This window comes from Stereum hirsutum (assembly GCF_000264905.1).
Source record: "Stereum hirsutum FP-91666 SS1 unplaced genomic scaffold STEHIscaffold_8, whole genome shotgun sequence".
NCBI lineage: Eukaryota > Fungi > Basidiomycota > Agaricomycetes > Russulales > Stereaceae > Stereum > Stereum hirsutum.
The window spans coordinates 124,506-149,252 of record NW_006763138.1 but is presented as its reverse complement, the minus strand read 5'-3'; the positions used below and the strand labels follow the sequence as shown (position 1 = coordinate 149,252).

Sequence of the window (24,747 nt, the reverse complement as noted above, 5' to 3'; positions counted from 1 at the left end):
AACATGAAGTGGCTGACAGGAATGCCGCAGGCGTGTGCCACAGCGATACACCGGGAATGGCCGGTGTTCTCGTTTGCCTCCGAATTTCAAACTAACCCAGGACCTGGGTTAGGGTGCCCCCTTATGTGCCTTTGCGGTGAGCACGAACTCGACGCTCTACGTTCCCTTTACACCACTGCGACTGCTAATATCTATCTCTTGTCCTTCTGGTCTCTTGATTCAAGCTGCTCATTCAATATGTCTCATCGTCCTCCTCAACCAGACCTTCGTGGTCGCAATACCTACAACGACTCTAAGGGCGACTACTCCAGGAGAAACAGAGACGACCGCGAATATGACAGAACCAGCTCAGGTCATAGAAATGATGGTGACTATGATGCAGGACATAAGAGAAAGGAATGGGATACCCGGGACCGTGACTATGGGAAGGGTGTGGACTCGAGGCGCGCCAGGGACAGCGAGCGAGACAGTCGAGGAGACCCGCGTAGAGAAAGACGGGAGCAGGGCAGAGACATGAACGACGGCCCAAAAGGAAGGGGCAGGTATGATAGTCCCCGTAATCGGGAGCGGGAGCGGTCTCCACGACGGGAGAGGGATCGAGACCGAGACCGTGCAGGCCCCTCCTCGAGTAGACGTTCTGCCTCTCCCCCTCGCCGTACTTCTCATGCTCCATCAGGCTCCCGCTCTCCTTCGGCTGTTGACAAGGATCTGGAAGCCAAGATGAAACCAAATTTCGGCTCGTCCGGTCTGTTAGCTGCGGCAACAAACACGGTGAAGAATGTTGATGGGAGTAGTACACTGTTAAAGTACAACGAGCCACCAGAAGCACGAAAACCAGTCGTAGGTTGGAGGCTGTATGTCTTCAAAGGGAGCGAACAAGTTGGTGAGTTGTGTCCATTTGATTTTAAGTGAAACGATCCTGAGCGATATATTGTGGCGCTTCGCGTTATGCCCCTAGATCTCCTTCACATTCACCGCCAAAGCGCATACCTCATAGGACGAGACCATACGGTCGCTGATATTCCTATTGATCACCCTTCTTGCTCCAAGCAGCACGCCGTCATACAATGTTTGTACATGTAGCGCCTCGTATTTGCTGGTTGCATGAAGTCACAATTTCTTCCCATTAGATCGCTACGTGCAAACCAAAGACGAATATGGAGCCTCAAAAGGATCCATCAAGTCAGTATCACTTCCTCCTTCACTGACCATACTATGTCTGACTTCGGCCATCGTAGACCCTTCGTAATCGATCTCGACTCCACCAATGGAACGCATGTTAACGACGAAACCATACCAACTACGAGGTTCTACGAACTGAAACCGAGCGATGGTGCGTGCTTCCAGTTCACTTCGTCCAACCGCGGTCATTGATATCTCGTGTGATGGTAATAGTTCTTAAGTTTGGACAGTCAACCCGGGAGTATGTCTTACTTCACGATGAGGTCTCATAACTACATTGGCGTGATGAGAGCAAGCTTGAGTACTCGACCATGGTATGAGGTTGTCACTTAACTGGCGTATGGCTACCGTATGCACATACTCTTGAAATTTCTAGGCATACCTTCGAAGCGATTGTGGGCAAATCTTTTGATTGTGATTTCTCTTAGGAGATCTCCGCTTGAGATTAGTAAGTATATGTTTGGTCCATGTTCAAACGGTTCGCGCTGCACACGCCTGCGGTGTCTATAGAAGATGGCTTGACCATGTACGGCAAAGACGTCCCCATTTTTGGCTCCTCCTGCCCGGCACCGAGTCTGTCCCATAACTGCGGTTTAGTAATTATCCGTTGCCGTCTTCTGCCCTTATATAAATATGGAGAGGCTCTTCGCGTATATGCCAATTGCTTCTCAAGTTTCCCTCCGTCCTCGTTATACACTGCACCTGCAGGTTTCATGCTGAGCTTCCTTATTTCACCTCCTTGACCCTTCTGGCTATAGGAGTATCGTCTCGGGCGTGCTTTCTCCTTCACATGGATGACATACTATGGAAATATTCGCATGATACACTTCCGTTGGACGTTAGTGTGCCTCGCAATTATCCAATATCGGATACAACAGTGCTTGCAGGTTTGCATTCTTCACAGTATGCAATCGTGAAGATCTTCGTTGATGTTCTTTCGACAAGTTCTGGCATCCTCCTTTCTGGTGTGTTCTCCCTCGCTGCCGATTGGGTCCGGTGTAACAAAGTGGCTATGGTTCAGTGCTGGGATATGATAATCACCCTGGGTGATGAGGTAAGCGTGGCGATGTGATCATCTTCAAGTTGATACGAATCCTCATCTGCTGCATCCATGAGAGATCGAGTACATCTGGTGGTGAGCCCTAATTCCCCATCCTAAATGACCACACCTTAAAGCTGTCACTCTACCCTCCTCAGCGGACCGTGGATGCACATAAAATCGCTTTACGTTTCTATCCGTTTACTCGGGCTACTCGCTCAAGGGTAAGGGCTGGATCCAGTCAGTCTTGCTTACGCTGATTTTTGTTCAACGTCATCGTAGAATGGGACTTGCCTTTATATTCGTCCGGCCGACTCACCACTGTCAGGCCTCGGTCTCTATCCAAGTCATAGCAACGATGCTGTTAATATGCTCCACGCAGTTACTCATGACGTTGAGAAGTGAGCAGTGACTGGTCGACGAATATTTACTGTGAGGGAGCTGACGCTGTAATAGCGTGCGCACTTTACAGAGACATCAAGATCTTATATCATGGTATTCGCGCTCTTTGGGTCCTAGAAGCCATTACGGTGGTAACAACAGCGATTGTAACCAAGATTGGTGAGGGTGTCTGCGATGTCAACTTCGCGCCGACGGGTGCCTCCAAATATGCATTACCGTGAGCATCCTTTGACTCGCTCGGGTGTCCATGTACTAATCTCATGCTCATCAAGAATCCCTACACTGATATTCGACTTTCTGCTCCTCGTATTAACCTTGACGAAGTTTCATGCATCCCTTCAAGGATGTTGGGGCCGCGTATCCTTCGCGACCAAGTTCATACAGGACGGCATTTGGGCTTATATATTACCTACCAGTGCGGACTTGCTTCTTCTTTCTTAGCTCTCCCATACATACTGACGCTGTCTTCTCAGGTGTAATTGCAGTCAACTTGGGGTTCAACATGAGCGACAGCCCGTGGACCATCCCAGGTAGCTTGTAAGTTTTGCAAGCTCATTGATCGTTCCCATGCCTCTCATAACCGCCCCTCTTTTATCGAATGTTGTAGATGGATATGCGCTATCAACGCATTTTCGGTACGGCACGAACCATCTGGCTACCTTACATCGCTAACATATACTCTATTCTAGGGCTACCGTCTTACGTTGCGGACTGTCAAAATGCTCCAGACTACGCAGGATCAAGATCAAGAGCCAATGGAACTGAGTACCCTCTGTTGAGCATATGGGTTCCGCACTGGAGTGGTGCTTTGTCCATCTCATTCACTGGGACAGAAGCATCAAGCAATTCGCATGCACAACCACACACTTTCAGGTTGCGACCAGGGTTGCTCAGCCTTCGTTGAAGCAATACCATACGCAATGTATCTAACTGCCGTCAACATGTGAAGGATGGGTGCCATATTCCAGCCCACTCGAAGATCGTGTAGCGAGTTCGGACGGTCGGCCTCATCTGTGAGGACACAATCCGTGTGTTTCGAAAAAAATACAAAGTTGTGTATGGGTATACGAATATGAGGCAATGTTCTGTACGTGTATAATCATTGAAGTCCCATCTTCATGGACTTAGGTCGGCCCCGAGTCTGTGATCATGCCCTCAAACAACGAAACCATGTCGCGGATACCCGCTCTTCTCATTCGCCCGCCTCTGCTTCTTCATCTTCCAATCACTCCATGCACGAGCAAGTACGGGGAAGGAAGCAATTACGCTGACCAGCGCGATAGCCCAAGAAAGCCACTCGATGATCTTGAGTTCATGACATTCACTCAGACCTCCAGCGACACGTCCTACGCCGCCACACTCGATGAGACCGAAAAGGGTGTGGATAAGAACTCCTGAAACGATCCAGAATATAGTGCTCAGGACGACGAATATCTGTTCATTAGGACAATGGAGAAAGATATTAGTGACCAGAGTTGTTGAAAATAGGTATAACATACGGTATGGTGCATCGAATGAAAGTACTTCTGAGCAAAACCAAAGCCAATATAGACGGCTGCAAGCGCGATTGTCCGCACGGCGGAAAATATCAAGAAACATATCCTTAAGATATTGGTCAGGCCAAACAAGTGTCGCTGACTTTGAAGAGGTATGGTTACCTATTTCGTTCCGTGGTAGAGTCCCATGTATGTGTCTTGACTTTGTACTGAAAAGTATCGACAGTGAAGCCGAGGACGAGGCAGGCTAGCACAAACTCGATGGCAAAAAGAATCCTGAACCAAATATATTATTCTTACTTCCAATCGGTGTAAAGAAAGGAAGACCAGCATACGGAATGAACCAGTTCGCTCGCCTCTTGACTTTGGCGGGTGATGGAGTCGCCGTGTTCTTCTCAGAGACATCCATGGTGAGTTGACGATGAAAGAATACTAGCGTAGAAAAGGGAAAGGTCAAGAGCGTGGTATATTGGACGAAGTTCAAATATGACAGTCTTTATAGTAGGAGGGAGCAGAGTAACATCCCGAGTACATGACGTCGTACTGTACCGCACAAGCACCGCAAGACCAGAAATGTGGGGTCGAGCGCCCCAGAGCGGGATCTATGCGCTGTTAGCCTGCAAACCATCAGAAAGTCATGGCAGCATTGCGGTCATCTGGCGCTTGTCGACGTTGAACTGAGGTCGGGGCGTTAAGTAGGGCAAACCAAACATCGTAGAAATTTTGAGAAGGGCCGCAAGTGCGTCAGCCAGACCAAAGCCAGACAGTGGTAACGTACACTGCACTGGCAAGACTACAATAAGTACGAGCGCAGAAATGTAGACAACGCTCCATCTACCCGTCGAGAGGTAGAGATAATGGTTGGTCGACGTCGACGATGACGGTGTGGAGAAAAAAATCTATTTTTATTTTGGACGATCTCCCGCCGGATGCCGAGGGCAGATTGGAACTTGAAAAGACGCCACACCATTGTGGCAACCAGAGCAGTCCCGATTCGGATGACGGGGAAATGACGTTGATTTTTCTTTAGCAAAGAAAATACCAAATATGGGCGAACATGCTAACGACCACACAGACACTTTCATGTTCTCTCTCTAGAAGACCCCACCAAAGGACTATCTAATCGCCCTCGCAGGCAACGAAACCATCGTAAGATGCAGCACCGGTGTGCGTCACGACACTTCAAAAGAGGATGGACGACGTTTGAGCGGTGTGACGTGGACACCGAAAAAGAAGAAGACTCACGCGCAATATGTGCCGCTGGCGGTGAAGACGACGCGGTCTGTTCCAGGAGAGACGTAGTGGCTGTCGCTCGAGGTGTAGATGGACCCTCCCGGGACGAGTGGGAACTAAGGAAAGATATGGAGGAAACTGATGAGAAACGCGCACAAATATATCATATGCGCGCGGTCTTACCTCGTACCACGGGCCATTTCCGCTACACCACAAAGTGATGTGCTCTGAAGATTCACTACACGAGAGTCGACGGTTAGTGACCACCGCGAAATAGTTCTGGAATAATTTCGTACCTATAATACTGGTGAGGGTAATCGTCTGTCCATCCAGCAAAGTAAGCATGTTGATCAGGAAACGAGCCCAGAAATGAACTGACCAGGCAAGTTCCCACTGTCCATATCCGCAATGCCAGCATTGATGGCAGCGGTGAGTTCAGACGCAGAGTACTTGTTGCTTCCGCAGGTAACGGTACCAGAGGGCAGAGAACGAGGTATAGTCGCGGCCAGACCAGCGACGACAGAGGCAAGCAGAACACCAGCACGAATGAAAGTCATGGCTGATTGAGTTGGTAGGAGTGGAAGGCTCGAATACTGTCTCTGAACTGAGGGACAATAGCTCTGATGTGTAGCCCTTTTATATCTCGCATTCCACGAAACTATCGAGCACGTTGATCATCCGAGAAAGTATCTTCTCAGAAATGCCGGGTTGACCATATGATAGAAAGAAGCTACTCACCGCATGTTCCTCCCGGCCAAGACCTCTGCTTTCATCTGCCGAAAACAAGGATAAGGAGAAAATGCGGCAGAGACCATAACATCGAGGAATATCTGGAATGCACCACACGTATACGATAGACAACCATGTGCGTCCCTTGTATAGGGCAAGATAAAAGTAGAAATAGCATGGAAGCTAGACCTACAGAACCGCCAGCCGATGCAGCGTACCTAACGTGATGTCAGCCATCCTCGTCAACCTTGAACGGCAATTGAAAGCTTACCGAGTTGTATATAGTAAAAGCCCGTTCGAAAAAAAACAACTCGCGGTCGAGTTGCTTTGAAAGTTGCTCTATGTGGCGTGCTATGCACGTGTGAAGTGCAACACACTGTGGGCCAGGCCTAAGAAACCTCTCGATACAGCAGGGCGTCAATGCAACGAAGCCCAAGGTTTCCCCGAGATCTCTTAGATCCTCTCAAACTCCCTCACGAAGGACGCCATCAGATTGTCCTGTAGTACTAGATCCGTAGGTTGAGATCATCGCGCGAATCGACACCCAGTATACGGCAACAAGTTCAGCGTAGGCATGCGGAGATGGTGGCCCACTAGAAGAAAATCGCCGTCAAAGCACCGACAGACTGTGCTAGAGGAGTACAACAGGTGCGAGGTCATGGACCAGCAAGGGCTTGGTCCTCTGGACATTGAGCAATGTTTGCAGCCTGCGCTCTGTCATGAGGTCAATCGTCAGTCCTTCCATGAAATAATCCACATGAAACTACATACACGTTCTTATCATGGAGCACTCCGTAGAGAAATAAAATTGGCCGTGTCATCCCAAAAGAAACGAGAACATGGCATCGCATGTTGGTCAAGGTCATGTCTTAGATAGGCACAATCATACGTATACAAAGCTCTTTTTTTGGAAAACATGGGATTCTACGGATGTTTGTAGAACAACGCCTAGACAGGCGTATTTCTGTGCTCTGGATCGAACTAGAGACGAGGTCAGTCAGGAGAATCCCACAAGATTTGACAATCTTCATTACTCACCATCTGTAGACAGACTTCGACTACACAATCATGCTGCGGGCCCCCGCTAGACTTCTCTCCCTCATCCACCCCGCCAAGGTTACCATTGCCGCTCCTGCGAAACAAGTCCCCACATAGATGATGATCTTCTCATAACGACCATTATCCACGTCGAACCCTGTTTTTTCGTGGGCGATGGACTGTGTGGAGGTCAACAACACCGTGGAGATGGGGGAAGAAAGAACGTTTCCAAGCCCTCTCGTGAAGAGCAGGAAGCCGAAGAGATTGACTGAAAGCGACAGATCGTCCTCTTGAAGACAGAGAAACAATTCAGCCTAATTTTACTTCGCTGCAAAGCCTTGAACCAGAGGATGCACTTACTCGCGATGGATTTGACAAATGCCGTGTAAAGGGAGCTGAATCCCGAGGCCAATAGACCGTAGGCTGCACCGAACACGAGAAGGCCCGCCACAGCATGCCCCGCCACACCCCACAAAACAAATGTTACAAACGATGTGAGGGACAACGTGATGAACGCGAGAAGCCAAGGAGATAAGTAGTCAGACAGAGCGCCGAGTGACATCCGACCAAATACGGCGGCACCTGAATCGTATTGATGTGTTCAACGGCATGCAAAGGAGAAGAGTAAAGACACTGACCGTTCAGTAAAGCAACGACGATCGAAGACGTCGATGAAGAAACGCCCAGTGCGGAAGCATAGGCTATGAACGTCGACGGTCAGATCGCTCGTGATACGCACTGAGTCACGGTCAAGGGGCACTTACAAGGCAACCAGATGACCGGAAGGAAGTATGCAAAGCCTTGAACTGTGTTCGTAAGGATGAGAAACCACCAGCTCCAGTCCTTAAGCCATGGTCTGCCACTATCGGATCTCCTTCCAGGGCCGTGTACCCTTTTCTCAGGCAGTCGTGGTCGGATGAAAGGAATTGTAAGAGCATACAACCCAAGTGTTCCCGCCGAGAGGTAACGGAGAGTCAAGGATGTACCGTGGGCGCGGATGAGAGATGGGATCACTACAGGAAGAATAAGCCCTCCTACGGCGGTCCCTGTGAACAATCAAATTGATGAAGTCAGATAATAGGCGGCTGGTGCCAGTGCCCGAGGCCATACGAACCAGCAAAAAGGATTCCATTAGCGAAACCTCGGCGTCGGACAAACCACTCTTGCAAATATGATAGTGTTGGGAAATATGTGAGCGCTATTGTAGCCGTAAAAGGACCGTTAAAGACGATGATGTCTCTAGCAAGAGAAGAGCGCACCTCCACCTATACCGTAGAGGCAACCTTGCGTGAGAACAAGTACGATGACCTGAGTGGGGATGTAAGAATTACTCAAAATCGAGAAACATCCACAAGGGGCCTTACCTTTGTTGCATAACTAGCAGCAAGAAGGCTAAAACCGCATAGAGCAGCACCTGTCCACATTGAAGTCCTCCGATGTTGAGGATAGCGTCGAAAGAATGGATTCAGGAACGTCCCTGAGCAGATCAGATGTATAAGGGCGATCACCCGGATATGGCTTGGAAATTTACCAGAACAATAGATGAAACCCGATGACAAGGTTCCAACTAGGGAGAGTAGACTGCTCGCTTTGCTCTGGTTCGACCATTGTGGGTCCTCGAGATATGCCGACAGAAAGAAACCAAAAGCGTATGGGAAGCCCCAAATAATGGCCTCCACTACAAATGCAGCAGCCAACTATGGGCGAATAGACATGGATGAGTCATACACGAATATGAATCATGAAGGGAGCAGAGCGTACAAACGACCAAGCTCCAAAGCCTCCATCGACAGGAGCAAGAGCTCCTTCGTTGCTCATAGATCCACCATCAGATTCTCTGTTTGTGGGCGTGCTCACTTCGTCAAGGCTCTCGTCTGTAGACGAGGATGTTTGTCCGAGAGTGGAAGAGGAAGGAGGCAGAGGGGTCCGCATCGCGAGGTCACCATTCGATGTCGACCATCTATCATCCTGATATGCGCCGAAGCTGTGACTGGACATTGTGCAGATAGACTTGAAGAGTTAGAAGGCAGCCAATAATATTCAGATGTGTGTCATGGTCGAGTCAAAATGGTCAGAAAGAAGCGGTACACAGAAGCTGCAGAACTGAACTGCAATTGGGCCGATGATATAGTATGTTTTGGATGCCGTCAGGCGGCACGTACGGCTACATCGAGGTCTGCCGGAAAAGCACTATCTGTCAAGACACTTTTGAACGTCAGGAAATATAATTCTTCAAGCGCGGCGAACTTGTACTGACGGTATAAATATGGTGAGGACCCAGAGTCATGGTCGGCGAGTAAGAAATGTTCGAACGGCGGAGGTTGAACGTTTGAACCTGGTGTGGCGTAGTACAAGTCGAATTCCACTTTAGGGGGGACGTGACAGGACGTGAGTAGTGACCCACCACATCCGCTCCTTCCTCTACATCCATAATCTAGTCAGCGTATGCGCCGTCATGTCCTCGACGATTCGAGAAGTATGGGCACCAAACCTCGAGGCAGAAATGCGCAATATCAGAGAATTAATTGACCGGTATCCTTATGTCGCAATGGTGCGTGGCGCCCGTCGATCTTGTTCGTCTCATTCCACAATGTTGAACTTTCTTTCCCTTCGTGTCTGTATCGTTATTATTGGTATATCCTGGCGGATATACAACCATGGTCGATAGGATACCGAATTTCCTGGTGTAGTGGCACGTCCCATAGGCGCGTTCAAGACCTCGTCGGATTATCATTACCAGACAATGCGCTGTAACGTCGATCTGCTCAAGATTGTTCAAATCGGTCTTACCCTCGCGGATGAGGACGGGACACCACCACAAGATGTGTCTACCTGGCAGTTCAACTTTCACTTCAGTGTAAAGTACGTGTATACTTCATCAGTCCAAGTCCAACCATCTACGTCTGCTTGCGTCGTGCTTGCGGTAATCATGAACCAATGCACTGACACACTCAACAACACATCGAACGTTCTACGCTACATAGTGAAGACATGTACGCCCCGGAATCCATAGAGTTGTTGCAGAAATCCGGGATCGACTTCCAGCGGCATGAGGAAATTGGGATCATGCCTAATGATTTTGCGGAGTTGATGATTACGTCGGGGCTGGTGTTGACGGACGAGACAAGGTGGATCTCGTTTCATAGGTGAGTACCGGTTTTCACATCTCTCCTGGGCGGAGGCGACTTGGCAGGGGCTATGTTTCGATGGTCTCCCCAGATCCCTCGCCTTGCTATAGACGAGCAAGAGGCCATTGGTCACCCCATACCGCACCATTGTATTCGTTCACTCGAGCCATACTGGGCCCATCATCTATGCCGTTGCATGTCTGGCTACGCGACCAGCCAAAAACGACACATCTAAACTTACTTCCTGCCATAAGTGCCGTCGTACCGAGCAGTGAACTTTGGTTTGGTCGTGGAGTGACAGACGTATATTAACGATCGAACGTGTATACAGCGGCTACGATTTCGGATACTTCATCAAACTTCTCACCGCACTCTCATTGCCTACGACGGAGGACGCCTTCTTCAACGTTCTCAAGACTTGGTTCCCCACTAGTTACGACATCAAAACCATGATGCGTGCCTCGAAACTGCTCAAAGGTGGCTTACAGGACGTAGCGGATGACCTCGGGGTAAGGATCTTTCTTCCCATCGATAATTCTTGAACCTCTCCGTTATTCTCGTGTGACTGAACACAGTGAACGCACGCCACAGATCATGCGGATAGGACCTTCGCACCAAGCCGGCTCCGACTCGCTGCTCACATCCTCGACATTCTTCAAGATGCGAGAGATCTACTTCCACGACCAGGTTGACCATGAAGAGTACAACGGCAAGCTCTACGGCCTCGGCGAGACGTTCACGGTCGCCAACGGCATTCCAGACCCTGGCCGTGGGGGTGCAACGATCGCGGAGCGAGAAGATAGAAGTCTCAGCAGGGATACACAGAACCAGAACTCAGCGGGTGGACAGAACCACATAGGCATGTCGCTTCCAACGCCTGCCATGGGCGGCGCTCTACCGACTCCCTTGCCGCCGAATGCAACCTTCGGCCCCATGGGTGCGAACGGTGCATATATACGCACGGCTATTGGTGTGGGTGGCGGGAGATAGCATGATGGTCTCTTTGATTGGCCTCGGGGGAGGATGTTTGTCCAGGTTTTGTCTCTCTTAGCTCGTTCCATGTTGTCTGTACACGATCGTGATGGGACATTGATCCGTGTTCTGTAATTATCTCCGGTTGTATCGATTGTTGTGAATTTATTGTTTACTGCTTTCTCTAGGTACCCGTTTACCGAAGTCCGGTACTGCTTCAAAAGACCCTCTTGTTCATGGCGAGATATCGGCTCAACCACGATATCTGCCATCATACTAGCGAACGGCTTTCATATCAAAGTCCGTCGCCGTGGGTTTGCGTTGACTGTAACCTCACACTGCAGGAAGAGCTCAGCGCCGCACTGTCGCTTTTGTGATCTCTAGTTCCACTCTGGGTGGCCCTCTTTCCGAGCAGACTTCGCACAAGGAAAACACCGGCAAAATCAGTGGCGAGTTAAGGTTCTCCATAATCTCTTCGGGTTCTTCGGCTGCAAGGGGACAGTACTCAATCACTGAGGATAGCTCTGTCTAGGACGCTAGTCTTTGAAGGGAGACTCGACCAGAGCTCGCCACAGGCTACCTGCTGCAGATGCGGCAAGCTTAGCTCTATAGAGCCCTGTCTGGCGGCGTGCAATCACAGCCTTGAGAGACTTGTGATTCATGGCCCTCTCTTGGTCAGGTTGAACCGCACGAAAATCAGCCACACGATGTCCTCGCTCCCGGACACAGTGCCTTTGCCTTGGGCAAGTGGCAGTCCCTGGCAGTCCAATCAAGGATCTTTGTAGAGCGATACATGATGTGTAGTGTTCCGAGGCGGAAGGAAGCCTTCGGTGGACAGCGGTCGCGTGAGCCGACGAATTCGCCGTCGCAGTCATCCATCGCAAGAGTACGGTCTGCGAGTCAAGCGTATACGCTCGGCAAGGAAGGACCGTAGTCGGCGATGATGCTGCGAGTCGACGAAGGCGTTGGTCCACCTAGCGCTGCTTGTCGATGCACAGTGGGTGACTACTACGAGTGGTAGGATCTAAGGGCCAGGAACCTGTAGTCCGCACCTTCCTTCTGCTGAGTGTCAACCAGCTGGACTCTATAAACGTTTGGGACAGACGGAGGAGCCATTGGCAGAGGGCCTACATTTTGAACGAGATGCAGGTGTCCACCAGTATTCGAAGAGTAGGGATATGGGGGAAGGTGTGGGTTTCGACGGCACCCTCTTGGGTTTTTATGGCCTGGCTTGGAAGGGTCTCCGACTCCTGGCCGATCACAGTGCCTCAAATTAGAGAGGATTCAATCCGCCTCATGTTGATTGGGGATGGGACTGGTGGGGATATCATATTCCTATGTGAACGACTGCTCTTACGACACCGACCCCCTTTCGATACATAACAGACAATCCTGGACCCAATGGGTCCGGCATTGATGGCCCATCTTACTCAATGAGACAGACGAATGTGGCTGCATGAGTTCATGGAGCAGAACTGCAGTTAAACGATGAGCCGCGACATTGAACATTCAGTCGCCATCGAATAAATTCCACGACGGCCCGGTACCTGCATCCATCCATCATCTATGGTCTCCTGGATGTAGACAGTAGCGGAGAGGGGGTCAATGGCGAGCGATATCGATGTCTCTACCGTCGGATCTCGCACCTGGGAATGCGAGCTCGGATTCATCAAATGCGGCTCTCGGGTCACCCGTACCAATCTCTTGTTGTTCCTCTTTCCAGACAGATTGAGCATATCTTTGGGAAGAAGCACGTCAATTCTGGTGTGCATGACTATCGATAGCTTGATGGGAAATCAAGGACATAACAGCGGCGCTATCAGCTGCTCAATGGGTATTATCCATCGTGTGTCCTGGTTCATGTTTGCTAACTTTCTTCCATGCTCACTCGACGTAACTAACTCTCCGCTCCGACCAGCCCAATGTTAGGTTACAGCGGTCGACCCTGATTTCATCGAATCTTTGTATCTGTTGCTGCAAGCTGTAAAATCACCGGCCCAAAGTGAGGAGAGAAAAATCTCCGGGATGGTGTTCCTACAGGGCAAGAAGTTATCCAATCAATGAACGGGTTTAGCTTAGATTTAAAACCCTAGAGCCGGGACGAAGAGGGGCTTTGGAAGTATACACTTACTACCGACTTGTATTTGAGTGAATCACGAATACCGAGAGAGGCTGGGCTCAGAGGACAGGACCTTGTGGTTTTCTGAGTGGTTCCGGAGTACTTCATGCGGACCTCAGCTGCGAGCTATTGTACTAGTCTACAACTTGCCACATTTAGCGCTATATCCTCAGCCCACCACAACACGAGGTCGCTTGAAAAGATCGACCGCATAATAGCCCAGTAAAACCTCGTCATCGTGGGCCACCCTCAATACAGCACGAACGCAGACGAGACGATCACACGCAATCCCGGGCCACCTTATCCCGCGATCCATGCCCTCAAGGGTGATTTTGGTAGCAATGTAACTAGCGGCAATATTCATCTCTGCGCATACTCAGTCTGACCTTCGCTATGTCCTTGAAATTCTTTGTATAGCATATGTTTTGCGATACTTCAAGCAAATCATCGTTACTAGCGTAAGGCGTACACTGTTTATCCAGTGAACGGTAGAGCTGGAGAAACTCTGACTTATAAGTCCGCCGCATATGATGTGTGGTGAGCGATCGTCGGTGCTCTAAATCAATGTGACCTGTGAGATAATCGCGAATAAGCCCACTGGGACGCCAAATACGCGAGTGTTCAGAGCTTACATAGTTGCTTGGAAATATTCCCTTCGTCCCCCTGGAGTCGATTCCTGAACTCATTCCATGAGCAGCGATCAGAGCGGTCTGATGCCAGAGTACTTACCTTCCCACCACCCTTCGGCATAATACTGACCACCGGCTGTCCCAGGGGTAAGCTCGATCCTGTCTCCCTCCTGAAGACCTAACTCGTCTTCACCTTGGGATTGGTAGGCGTAGATAGCTCGGACTATGGAGTCGGATCTAATGAGATGAACCCCATCACGTAGAATGGATTCACTGACCGTACTGTCCGGAGCCTTGATTCGGAGTTACTGCAGTGGGTGTGGAAGACCGTGGCGTTGTGGCGCCCGCAGTATCATCGATTGCCTCAATGTACGACGCTGGTATCAAGCCTCTCCCACCATTGCTGTCGGCGACTTTGACCCACCCAGATCCATCATCGTCCTCAAGTACGTCCACCTGAGCACCCTCTGGGGAGAAATATGCACCATCATGATCAGACATAAGTGGTGTAGCAATGAGCGGAGAGGGCTCACCATGAACCGCAAGCTCGAATGCAGATGTAGGTGTGAAATCGAAGACCACGCGTGCCCTCGCATGATTCTCTGCGTGAGTATCAAGACTAGTCTGGGCGAATGAGGATGCAGACGGCGCCACTGCTTTGGAAGCATTACTAGAGATTGAGGCTGGAAATATGTGAGCGCTCGTTTCAGATGAGGGTCAAGCGTATAGGGAGTACTCACATCTGGAGCTCGTCGAGAGAACGCTATCTGTTCGAGATAAGCTGCTCACAGAAGCCGATGACCTATGCCGCGCTTCACGGGTACCAGAGCATTCGGCAGGAACCTGGCGAGGATTGGCATTTCAGTGTCGAACAATTCCATACAGTGTTTTTCATTACCTTCAGCTCGCACTTCGAGTGCACTGATATGCCACAGTGCCTGCATGTTTTCCCCTGTTTGCTGAGACCCCAGATAGAAGACTGCGAATTCAAAGATCAGCTTCGGATCTCCTTAGCAATTCGCGATCGTGCTCACAAACCTTGCAATAGCCACATTCAGTCGGTATGGTGAATGAGGAGCTTTTGAACGAGTGGGGCTGTTGAGAGCCTTCGTCACCTGTATGCGTGTTTCGCGGGTCATGAGAGAAGTGATGGTCCATGAGGCCAAATCTAAACTTACCGGCTAATGCAGCCTGGACAGTCTCTATCTCTGCGTCAAGGATGGTCTTGGACGTAGCGTAGAGAGTGGCTTGGTGTTCGGCGTTCAGATAGCTCTAAGTCTCAAGTTGAGAACAGCTGACGCCAGGATGAGCACCAATAGACCAACCTCAATGACTTCATCGATGTTTCCCAAGGATCCGTTGGTGGCATAGGCAGACACCAATTTGCTAAGTTGTTCAACATCCTTCTCTGTTGTCACCAAAGAATCGGCCTATTGTTGAGCTAACGTGCGATTTGGGAAAGAATAAATCGTGCTTCTCACTCTTCCCATCCAGAAGCGGCCCCAACTCCTGGAGTTTTGATCGACACTTGGACAGCTTATTTTGAAGGAAAACCTTCGGTGCGTCGTCCACGCTCATCTCCCCCTGTGCATAAGTCAGCCACGTGCGAGACGAGTGCAGGCCATATCAAAATGTTTGCGTACTGTATCATAATGACTCGCGCAAGGTTCGAACGCCCAGTCGGTGGGCATGGAGAAGGGACGAATGTTATAATCGATGAACATTGCTTGATCCCTTTGCGCATCAACCTCGCTTAGTGCAGTGTCGGCAGCGGTGACCAGGGTCTTGAGCACGTCGTAGTGGGTGATCTGGAGAGCCTGAGCGTGATGTAGCACGCTGATGTACTTTTGAACGAGGTGTTCTTGGAGCCTCTCTGTGACATTGAGTCAGGAGTGGGAATCAGGCATCGATGCTAATCCAAACTTACGGTATTGCTGTAGGATACGGTATCACCTAGATGAGTACAGTGCATGAAAAGATAGATTCGAGCGGTGACGGCAAGCTTACGTTCTCGATAGCAGGTAAGTCTTCAGCGTAGAATCTCTCCTTCATCTTGTTTGCCACTGTTGTCGATATGATAAACACGCTGAAGATGTGTAGAAATGAGCATCAACAATAGAACGAAGTAAGCATAGTTTACAACTATGAATATTGAGAAACCTTCTCGCGTACGCAAGCGTGTCACATCCTATTTTTTGAGTCTGATGAAACAACTCAATGATTCAGAAGGGCCAAAGGTTGCGGGATACCCTGTCCATAAAGAAATCATAGACCAGGTACCATATTGAACGATTCTTTTTTGGGAAAGGAGTGCACGGTGAGCACGACTTCATCAGATGAACGGGTATGCCCCCTGCACGGCAATCGGCAGACTGATGTGAACCTCTGTCCGGAAAAACACAGCGAGATTTGCCCGTTTTCATCCAAATCATATTAATGAAAATGATAACTCACTTTTTGGCATTGAGCATGTCGATACGTTGCTGTTCGAATTGCTTAGCTGCTCTGTCTGCATGCTTGTCATACTGCGCGCGATCCTTTCGCGAGCTAGATATGAGAAACGGAGGTGTCACAGCACCGAGTACGGAGACTAGCGTACCTGCTTCTGGCGATATGCTTCGAGCTCGACACATTCTTCGTCATACTAGTTGATAATCAGAGGTGTATCTAGAGAGATTAATCTAAAAGAACGAACCTTCTGCTTGCTCTAAGATAGTCTATCAGAATCGGCTGCTTCGGGCGTCTTTGAGTGAAAGACACCTACTTTTGCCCGATCATTATACACTCGATTCCTGTCATTCAACACTTTCTCATAGAATTGGGTTTGCTGTATGTCATAACATGAGCGAGAGGAGATAATTCATAAGAACGAATGGTGCAGCACCTTCTTGACGTTTTCTTCATGCTTTCGCTCAAGGGACTTGAGGGGATCAACCACCTGCGAACTTAGCGCATCTGCGAGATTGATATGGTCCTGCGCAGATTCGACGATTGAGCCAATGATCTTCGAGTATGCCCGATCCAGTGTACTGTCATGGGCCAACATCAAAGGTCTTTCGTCTTGCGCAATCACGATGAAACAACTCACCTCTCACTGATGGTGTCTTCGTTCCATGTCTTAGTAGGTTCATCACCTAAGACGGCAGAGGCCATCTTTCTCGTCTTCTTCTCAACCACCTTCTTCGCCAATGCTTGGAGTTTCGCAGCATACTCTTTCTCAATTATTGCTCGTTCTCGATACAGGTCACGAATCTAGAGGATGAAAGCATGTACATGAGCTCAAGAAAGTACAAATGTAAGCAGCATAGGCCTACGTCACTGAGAAGGTCGAGCTGAGCGGCGCAGTGATTGGAGATGCGATCGACCTGGTCCTTTATATACTCTGCGTTTGAATCCTTGCGTCGGAAGCTGCAGGGAAGAGAGCGAGCATACCGGGAGGGTGTGTCCGTAGGAAATCTGTGTTGAGTCCATCATTTCTCGAGCAGATCTTCCCGCTTATAATTCTCGATTGGAGAGTGAATTAATTCGTGTATCTGTTTTGAGAGACTCCACCTGCTACCGATGCGCAATCGATTTGCGTCCACAGCACTACACCGTGCTCACAAGACCGAAAGAAGATGAACGCCTGGAGAAAGAGGTAGTACTACTCATCGCTCCGAGTGCTTGGCCTCAACCGGCAGGACCTCGTGATGCTGACGTCACATAAGTACTTACTTGAGCAATATTCCGATCCGTGCAGAGTGGCGTGTAGATATCTTATTGGGCCACCTTGCCATCATGTTAGTATCCTGCCAGCCATGTAGCCTTCCCAACTTACGGCGAATTATATAGCTATATGCAATGAATTGGCGCGGTTCAGACTCGGAAATATCTAGCGTTGTGATTTGTGTGGATATCTAAGCGGGCAAACAAACTTGCCACACTTCCTATCGCATCATTTACTCTGGGTTAGCGTTTTGGTCACGAAGAACAGAAGCTAGAGGAGCAGACGTGGTTTTCCTGCGCTTCCATAACTCAGGATGCTGCTTCCTTGCCATTCCATGTAAGTTACCCCAAATTACTTACAACGCCTCACTCTTCCCAGTCTGCGTGCCGCGTGGTAAAGGCTCTGTATATCGTAATTGGCAGAACCTCGTTGAAACAATGCCTATACTATGATGCAAATCTTTAAACTCGAGGTTGGGATCAACGCGCTCACTTCCTGTAAATTAAGCAACGGATGCACGAGGTGGTAATAGCTCGTGGCTTGGACATGCAGTTTGTGGCATGCAGTCTACTTATGCGCTTCATCAAAATATGGAGAACGTGCAGGAGAGACGCCGTTTGCATAAAGCGGACAGTACTTGGGCGAGACTGTAGGTTGGACCTCGCGATGTTGACAGCGGGGCCGTTAGCTCTCATCACTTTCTTACTGTACTCCCGTAAAAGTCCTGCAGGAGGCTACTACCATTGGTTGGAAGCCAGCGACCCCAAGCGGAGTGTTCGTGTGAGCGCCGTGCCGTACAGTCTGTGAGAGAATGAAATTTTGGTGTACTCATTTTCTGAATTTGGGCTGAGAAAGAAATGGAATGAGTGGCGAGAGAGTGCCACTGGCAGGTCAAAGGGGGCATGGTCTAGGCACAGCCCCCGACGGTTTACTTGACGGAATTGCAGTCCCGCCGAGGTGAGGCACGGTCCATGGTCACCCTCGGTCTCTTCTGATGTAACTCGGCCACTCAACTTTAAGGCACCGAGAGCTTTCTCAAATTTTAACGTTCGAGATTGCCAAGAAATGACTGACCCCACATTGCCAAGCACGCAAAGATCTTGCGTTCATTGTCATGCGTTCTGGGCCTGCAAGCTACTAGGAAGGAAGGGATAAATGTTTGTTCAGTGTGAAAGGCTGAGCTCTGCTCATGTACAACTACGAAACCCTACCCCCGGCGCCTGCAGCAAATCGTTAGGGAATCTCGCGGATCAGGTGAGGCATCACGAAACGAACGGCAGCGCCATGGACCTTGGAGACACGACAGGAGATGAAGGCTGAGCACTGCTGATGCATGATGAAGAGTACAAGTGCGACGGCCGCACACACGGAGGTCCGAATTTTCCTTGAACTCAACATTAGATTCTCGAGATTCTCGTCGTTGCTGTATTCGAAGAAACACTTTATCAGGGATAAACGGCCGAGTGAAGACAATTCGCATGTGTAGTCCCGCGAGGCTTCCAGATCGCAAAAGGGTCACGTAGTAACCGCTCACAAGATTTAAAAAAAATCACATCGGACTTCCCGGAGAGTTATTCACCGCGTAAAGTCAAAGCGCCCGGTGCGCTGTTGCCGAGAACATTGACGACGAGCAAGAAATTCTCGGGCTGAGAGCATGAGCCTGAAGACCAACCGAGGATCGATGCGCGTTCAAGTGTTCAAAAGCGCCGCATCCATTATCACCGACAATCGCCAAGGCCGATGAATACGGGTGCCGTGAAGACCAGTGGTAGGTAGGCCGACTTTGAAAAGGGTCCACTGAGTTTAATTAAGCATTTTAGAGAGAAACCAGACAATGAGTCGAATATTCCAATAGTATAGGGAAGGAGATGGAAAGGACAAGAAGACAGTGGGCACGCAAAGCAACATGAACCAGGTCATAAACCAGATGAGCAGAAGCATTTATATTCCCGTACTGAGACTAACATCGATAGAGTGGATTAGACTGCCTATACTCAATGGTGTGCGTAACAGGTGTTTGGGTTGACTTGAGCATGCGAAGAAGGAAATCTGCAACATATATGCGGCTATCTCCGAAATTACATAATTTATGTATTCCAAGACCCCAAATCGTGTGCGACGCTCATCCTGGGCCTTGCCATTCGCTGCGATGTACCAAAGTCTCGATTTTCAACGCCCTCTCACCCTCTTCATTAAACCGGCGGGCCTCGACGGCAGGAACCGATGTGTCAGTCAATCCGTCATACACAAGTCGAGGCAGGTCGTGGCCTAGAATCAGTCAGAAACAAAAGAGGGTAAACACTAAAATTCCCTCGGCGCTCTTGCATTGTGGACAAATGCAGCTTTGATTCTTGCTTGAGAGCGTCTACCGCCGTCTCCGTATTACACGCTCATAATGCAACCCAAACGCCTCCATGATGTCAATCGCCCTCGTGTCTATATCCTCTGTGGTTTTCACTGATTTATTGATCCCCTTACGGATCGGTCCATCCCTCTCCGAGCCTCGTTCCTCATACGGTGCCAGGACCTGTTTGCTCCCGGGTTTGGACAAGCCAACGGCGTAAAATTTACCTCCGTCTCGCAGCACAACTATTATGGTTCCGTGGTCGGTCTCTCCGGAGGTTCCTGGGAGACCAACCCTATTTTCTTTTTTCTCGTGAGGCCTTGTTTTTTTCAGTGAACTTTATGGCAGCCTGGCGACGTCCACGCTTTGCACACCATGTGCAAGTTGGGCTTTACCTATAGACCTCCCTCGTATAAATACGGGCCTTCAAACCTTGGTCGGTATCCAAGCTCCACGCCTTCTCCTACCCGCCACTCCCCTTCATATACACATCCACGCACTCTCCTACCCCGCCACTCTTCATACACCTCTCGCCGTCTGTCTCAAAGATGTCTTCTCTCTTCATGATGCTCTTTGCTGTCTGCACCTTTATCCTGTCGGCTGTGGCATCGCCGATGCCCACCGAGCTCTTCAACTCCTCTCTCGCGAAGCGGGTGACGCACACTGGCAGAGTACGTCTGTCCATTCTATCTTTCACCACTTAGCGAGTCGCTGACAGTCTTTCAGGGCACATGGTACTATCCAGGCCTCGGAAATTGCGGCGAAACCGACGACAGCAGCAGCATGGTTGTCGCGATGGCGAAGTCCTTCTATGACGCTAATGACGGGGGAAACTGTAATCAGGTATGAAGCCTCCCGCACCTATTCCATTACTATCCGTCTAATAGCACTTGTGTTTTCGTCAGATGCTCACCATCAGCGCTAATGGCAAGAGCGTACAAGCGACGCTTAGAGATAGCTGCGAATCTTGTGGTTATTACGACCTGGACATGTCCCCTGCTGTGTTCTCTGAGCTCGCATCGCTCGATGTGGGAGAGCTCTCTATCAGCTGGCATTTTGATGCGAAATAGAGACACTGGACGAAAAGAAGTGAATCATAGTGTGTGTGTTTTCCTCATCTCGTAACCATGTCTGTCACTCACTTCGTGTCGTGCTCTCTTTCAGACTTATTCCTTCATACTTCACGTCTTGACGACTCCAACGGCAGTATATTGTTTTCCGCCCTTAAAAATTTCCCCTTCCCCACGTCTTCTCATGTCTTTGATCCCCTATCCAACGTTCGATACGTACACTCTAGACGACATATGTACCCAGCCTTCTCGTAGATCTTTCTTTCCTTTCATACAATTTCTTTGGGTTGTTGGTTTCGTAGTCCTTTTTGGTTCGCTTGCTCTGGTAGCTTTTAGCGTGCGTCGAGCTTTCGGTTGCTGTGTATTCCTAACATATATCACTAGCCTTGCGAATGAAATGTATACGCTCCCGCTTGAATCTGAACATCCTGTATCTTGTGCCCCAGAGATTACGCATGTGCCACTGCGGTCTACATTCCATTGAACGCCACCCTGTGTTACAGTATTGTGGCTCGCTCTCCGATCAAGTAACCGTCTCTTCCTTTCTTACTGATCCACGTCGTGAAAATGCTGAGTCGTTGAACATTCAATAAGGGTCCTATCCTACAAAAGGACTTTCGTAACTATTCGTACTAGTATACAAAGGGTCATACCAACAGAGTGGTGGATGCAGCGGGGATGCAAAGGAGAGCCTAAAGAAATGATATTACGCAAGGTAATGCTAATGCGATCTGGGCAAAAAATATTCGTAGGCAATAAAGATACCGTTCCGTTCGATGTCATGATGTTCGTCCAGAGTCGTCGTAATGGTCAATGCTGTCGTGTTCGTGGTGGACGGGCCAAGGGAAAGGGGATCAAATAAATAAACCGTAAACGTATGCTGAGCCTACGACCATTCAATACTTCGAGTAATCTGCAAACAAGAAAAGAAGAAGGAAATCCTCATTCGAAGACATAAACACTGGGAAATCAAAGAGGACGGGGCGGTTCAGGTACGAACAGGAAGAATGCAACACCGTAACTCTTAGTCCACGAACTTGATAGTCTCTGCCTGATAGACCGCCTTGGGCTTGTAGTTCATAGCTTCGTCGTCCATTCGAAGCTTGACGCTCGAATGAAATAGGGAGTTCGGCGGCACGTATCTCCCTCGTCCACAGTGCAGACTGCCAACGCGCCACATCCACAGAAAGTCAGCGTGCAATACAGGTGACAATTAGTGGCGTCAAGGAAAAGACGTGCCTCCAGGATGAGTGCCAATTTCCTTGCACGTCCTGCCAAGTTGCCTTCGTGGGTATGATCTCCAACAGCCACCACAAAATATTTCTCTTCATCTCATCGTGGAGTGGCTGTTTCATATCCGTGATTTCTCTCGCTTTCCAAGGATTCGGGCTCGGGCTTCGGGACGGACCGCTCCCTGGCACGAACAGATCACGGCCGGAGCGGCTTGTTTGGAGTGGCTGTCGAGATTGAGACTCTGCGTCACTTGCGCCTGCAACTACATACGGTTCGCTAATTTCTTGGGGGACAGGGGCGGGGAGAATTCCAGCATCGGGTATCTGTGGACCTCCTCCAGTCGAGCCCATGGAGTGCATGACCGTGAGAGGGATATTCAAACGTTCCAGAGCATCGTCTTCAAATATGATGCCTGTAGGGAGAGGTGATGAGTTGATAAGGCGATGGCTTCATGATACAATGCAAAGATGCTCGAGTCAGAGGCGAAAGTAGGCTCACCGCACTGGCTCAACATGATCTCCCGAACCATCCAACGTAACGTGATATCCGCCAATGAATACTTCGTTCCATCAGGTACTGCTCCGCCTCCCACGTCTCGGTAATCGGAAGAGATAAGCTATAGTCAGCGCCAGCGTCGACGAACGGTAACATCATCAACGTTGACAGAGTAGGACATACCGGCATGGCACCCGGCAAACCAGACCTCCTTGGAATCGGTCACGAAGTCCGGCCGCTTGACCGTGTTCGCCGCATCTTCGTGTTGCTCAGAGGCTGGGGGTTGCAGAATACGTTCCTTGTCACCGAGCGATTGCCGGGGACGGCGCCTGAATCCAACGTCAAGGAATGGACGCCTGTGTTCTTTCTTCGTATCCTTCGAGGTAGCCTCCGCGGCGGCGGTCATGGCGGTCTGGGGGGTCGGCCTATGATAGAGCGAGGGCCTGAACTTGGCGCGGTGCTGAAACGTATGATCAGCAGCAGCAGGCGTATGAGATTAAGACCAATGGCCAGACCTCATCCTATATCAATAATAGATATTAGACATCGAGGAACTCGATAGACTTTGGAAGCGGGTACCGTACCAATGAGAGAGCGTGACGGAATGTGCGAATCGAATCGTTAGTTGAAACAAACGGCAGCGACTTGGTCATAATAATGCCAACGCTTTCAACCGTATCCCTGTGAACGAGAACAGAAAGATGTTCATCAGTACATGTGACGCCCGGAAACGAATGACTTGAAGGGGCATCATGAATGTTGGGATATGAAGGCAGTGACGTTGTCGGAGCCTCTCGGACAAGGAACGTGCGACGTCCCCGACCTACCCATCGAGAGATCATTCAATAGCTTTATATGCATATGTGGCTCACCAAACACCGAGGAATTCAACCGTCACATCGCGGCAGTACGTCCTCTTAAATCCAGGCACGAGCTGCTGGTCCGACAACTTCTCTGAAGAGTAGAGGCGAAATGCGAATCCGGCCTGCTCTGAGTTGTCTCTAGGCAGGAGACCGACCTGTCCAGCCGTGAGTCCGACGGTGGAATAAACACAAGATATATTGCACATACAGCACGGAGCATACCAGCGAGAGCTCTGGCTGTGTAGGCGCCTCGGGAGAAACCTGTGTAGCATGATGATAGATGCGTGAGCGGAAACCATGGTGGAGTAACAACGCATTAAACGGACCGAATAAACAAATTTTATCGCCCACACTATAATTGCTCATCAAGTATGTATACCCTCCAATGACGTGTTGTGGCAGATACCAAGCGACGGCCTCGTCCAGTACCTTCGCCCCCCAAGTAAAGAGAGGAGAAACAACTCCGGGTTCGAGATACGTTCCGACACCTGGCCTGGTGGATACTGAGTAAACACTGGTACGACAGAGTGCAAGGCAAACATACTGATAATATACCAATTGGGAAGAATTATTGCCCTTTTGTAGGAGTGAAAACAGCCTAACAACGTTGGTATTCTCAGCGTCGTACTGGTCGGCGGTGCCGTCGAAACATAGAACGAGGGTACGTGAATTTCGCATCGGGACCGTTGGGGGTGGAAGTGAGTTGCCAGTCGTCTCCGTCGAGGGATCCATGCCTTATATAAGTCTGAGGCGAGCTTGGGGCAAGCGCTGGATTGATTGATTGAATGGCGTTCTTCCGTGTCAATCGTATTCAGCAATTCCGACTGCGTTTACGAGCGGGCGACGCGGGTGGCGGGATAAATCGAATTGGGACCAGGATCACAGATCGAAGGTATTCAGTCAAAGTGGCGAAGTCCTTGGATTGAGTTCCGGATTCGGTTGCCCACTCCGCGCTCCGGCGAATCACAGGAAAACAAAGCTTTGAGAATTTGTCCGGAGACGACGAAAGCGGAGTGCGAGGGGAGGGTGTCTCAGAGTGCATCAGAGCCCGAGACGTGCTGCCTTTATA

The 24,747-nt window shown here is 49.8% G+C and overlaps 8 protein-coding genes across 8 annotated transcripts; 3 read left to right on the top strand and 5 right to left on the bottom strand.

Annotated features, from left to right (window-relative positions):
* Positions 1–720: 720 nt before the first annotated feature.
* Positions 721–1,454, top strand: STEHIDRAFT_59061 (SMAD/FHA domain-containing protein; the record flags this gene model as incomplete). The annotated part of the gene is made up of 5 exons (XM_007304589.1): positions 721–883; positions 959–1,069; positions 1,131–1,182; positions 1,239–1,333; positions 1,396–1,454. 5 exons carry the CDS (start codon positions 721–723, stop codon positions 1,452–1,454), a joined length of 480 nt encoding a protein of 159 aa, XP_007304651.1.
* Positions 1,455–3,778: 2,324 nt separating this feature from the next.
* Positions 3,779–4,528, bottom strand: STEHIDRAFT_111401 (uncharacterized protein; the record flags this gene model as incomplete). Its single annotated transcript, XM_007304662.1, has 4 exons — positions 3,779–4,057; positions 4,123–4,225; positions 4,282–4,395; positions 4,455–4,528. The coding sequence occupies 4 exons, from the start codon at positions 4,526–4,528 to the stop codon at positions 3,779–3,781; spliced, it is 570 nt and encodes a 189-aa protein (XP_007304724.1).
* Positions 4,529–5,031: 503 nt separating this feature from the next.
* Positions 5,032–6,079, bottom strand: STEHIDRAFT_79777 (Ribonuclease/ribotoxin). The gene is made up of 5 exons (XM_007304600.1): positions 5,732–6,079; positions 5,649–5,673; positions 5,536–5,590; positions 5,365–5,468; positions 5,032–5,299 (listed from the first exon to the last, which is right to left on the bottom strand). Exons 1-5 carry the CDS (start codon positions 5,907–5,909, stop codon positions 5,239–5,241), a joined length of 423 nt encoding a protein of 140 aa, XP_007304662.1. The 5' UTR covers positions 5,910–6,079; the 3' UTR covers positions 5,032–5,238.
* Positions 6,080–6,936: 857 nt separating this feature from the next.
* On the bottom strand, positions 6,937–9,398 carry STEHIDRAFT_139671 (MFS general substrate transporter). The gene is made up of 10 exons (XM_007304661.1): positions 9,377–9,398; positions 8,881–9,313; positions 8,484–8,816; positions 8,379–8,427; positions 8,234–8,317; positions 7,884–8,165; positions 7,758–7,820; positions 7,480–7,701; positions 7,120–7,408; positions 6,937–7,062 (listed from the first exon to the last, which is right to left on the bottom strand). The coding sequence occupies exons 2-9, from the start codon at positions 9,115–9,117 to the stop codon at positions 7,140–7,142; spliced, it is 1,539 nt and encodes a 512-aa protein (XP_007304723.1). The 5' UTR covers positions 9,118–9,313; positions 9,377–9,398; the 3' UTR covers positions 6,937–7,062; positions 7,120–7,139.
* A 176-nt stretch (positions 9,399–9,574) lies between these two features.
* On the top strand, positions 9,575–11,237 carry STEHIDRAFT_58913 (CAF1-domain-containing protein; the record flags this gene model as incomplete). Its single annotated transcript, XM_007304581.1, has 5 exons — positions 9,575–9,670; positions 9,788–9,981; positions 10,104–10,265; positions 10,579–10,756; positions 10,839–11,237. 5 exons carry the CDS (start codon positions 9,575–9,577, stop codon positions 11,235–11,237), a joined length of 1,029 nt encoding a protein of 342 aa, XP_007304643.1.
* A 2,502-nt stretch (positions 11,238–13,739) lies between these two features.
* Positions 13,740–17,587, bottom strand: STEHIDRAFT_79768 (uncharacterized protein). Its single transcript, XM_007304599.1, has 22 exons — positions 17,400–17,587; positions 17,282–17,338; positions 17,056–17,219; positions 16,852–16,996; positions 16,732–16,794; positions 16,663–16,674; positions 16,567–16,611; positions 16,422–16,504; positions 15,975–16,053; positions 15,895–15,901; positions 15,611–15,840; positions 15,449–15,551; positions 15,293–15,375; positions 15,146–15,239; positions 15,006–15,082; positions 14,866–14,946; positions 14,708–14,810; positions 14,501–14,650; positions 14,246–14,434; positions 14,068–14,190; positions 13,971–14,014; positions 13,740–13,909 (listed from the first exon to the last, which is right to left on the bottom strand). Exons 1-22 carry the CDS (start codon positions 17,439–17,441, stop codon positions 13,895–13,897), a joined length of 1,989 nt encoding a protein of 662 aa, XP_007304661.1. The 5' UTR covers positions 17,442–17,587; the 3' UTR covers positions 13,740–13,894.
* A 2,978-nt stretch (positions 17,588–20,565) lies between these two features.
* On the top strand, positions 20,566–21,087 carry STEHIDRAFT_111396 (expansin family protein; the record flags this gene model as incomplete). The annotated part of the gene is made up of 3 exons (XM_007304660.1): positions 20,566–20,688; positions 20,744–20,860; positions 20,923–21,087. The coding sequence occupies 3 exons, from the start codon at positions 20,566–20,568 to the stop codon at positions 21,085–21,087; spliced, it is 405 nt and encodes a 134-aa protein (XP_007304722.1).
* Positions 21,088–21,752: 665 nt separating this feature from the next.
* Positions 21,753–24,670, bottom strand: STEHIDRAFT_121799 (uncharacterized protein). Its single transcript, XM_007304659.1, has 10 exons — positions 24,223–24,670; positions 24,005–24,171; positions 23,887–23,939; positions 23,688–23,833; positions 23,399–23,496; positions 23,374–23,375; positions 22,999–23,278; positions 22,819–22,914; positions 22,327–22,732; positions 21,753–22,250 (listed from the first exon to the last, which is right to left on the bottom strand). The coding sequence occupies exons 1-10, from the start codon at positions 24,408–24,410 to the stop codon at positions 22,112–22,114; spliced, it is 1,575 nt and encodes a 524-aa protein (XP_007304721.1). The 5' UTR covers positions 24,411–24,670; the 3' UTR covers positions 21,753–22,111.
* Positions 24,671–24,747: the final 77 nt, after the last annotated feature.

Excerpts from the sequence above, each read along its gene's own strand:
- STEHIDRAFT_139671 (XM_007304661.1), bottom strand. The coding sequence starts at position 9,117 with ATGTCCAGTCACAGCTTCGGCGCATATCAGGATGATAGATGGTCGACA. Across the intron at positions 8,166-8,233 it reads TAATGGAATCCTTTTTGCTG|GGACCGCCGTAGGAGGGCTT; the intron begins GTTCGTATGGCC and ends GATTGTTCACAG. Across the intron at positions 7,409-7,479 it reads ATTTGTCAAATCCATCGCGA|AGGACGATCTGTCGCTTTCA; the intron begins GTAAGTGCATCC and ends TCTGTCTTCAAG.
- STEHIDRAFT_121799 (XM_007304659.1), bottom strand. The coding sequence starts at position 24,410 with ATGGATCCCTCGACGGAGACGACTGGCAACTCACTTCCACCCCCAACG. Across the intron at positions 24,172-24,222 it reads TCCCAATTGGTATATTATCA|GCCAGGTGTCGGAACGTATC; the intron begins GTATGTTTGCCT and ends AGTATCCACCAG. Across the intron at positions 22,251-22,326 it reads AATTGGCACTCATCCTGGAG|TCTGCACTGTGGACGAGGGA; the intron begins GCACGTCTTTTC and ends GCGCGTTGGCAG.
- STEHIDRAFT_79768 (XM_007304599.1), bottom strand. The coding sequence starts at position 17,441 with ATGATGGACTCAACACAGATTTCCTACGGACACACCCTCCCG. Across the intron at positions 16,505-16,566 it reads AAGCATATCGCCAGAAGCAG|GATCGCGCGCAGTATGACAA; the intron begins GTACGCTAGTCT and ends AGCTCGCGAAAG. Across the intron at positions 15,083-15,145 it reads TGTCCAGGCTGCATTAGCCG|GTGACGAAGGCTCTCAACAG; the intron begins GTAAGTTTAGAT and ends ACACGCATACAG.
- STEHIDRAFT_79777 (XM_007304600.1), bottom strand. The coding sequence starts at position 5,909 with ATGACTTTCATTCGTGCTGGTGTTCTGCTTGCCTCTGTCGTCGCTGGT. Across the intron at positions 5,591-5,648 it reads TACCCTCACCAGTATTATAG|TGAATCTTCAGAGCACATCA; the intron begins GTACGAAATTAT and ends ACTCTCGTGTAG. Across the intron at positions 5,300-5,364 it reads GCCAGCGGCACATATTGCGC|TGTCGTGACGCACACCGGTG; the intron begins GTGAGTCTTCTT and ends CCTCTTTTGAAG.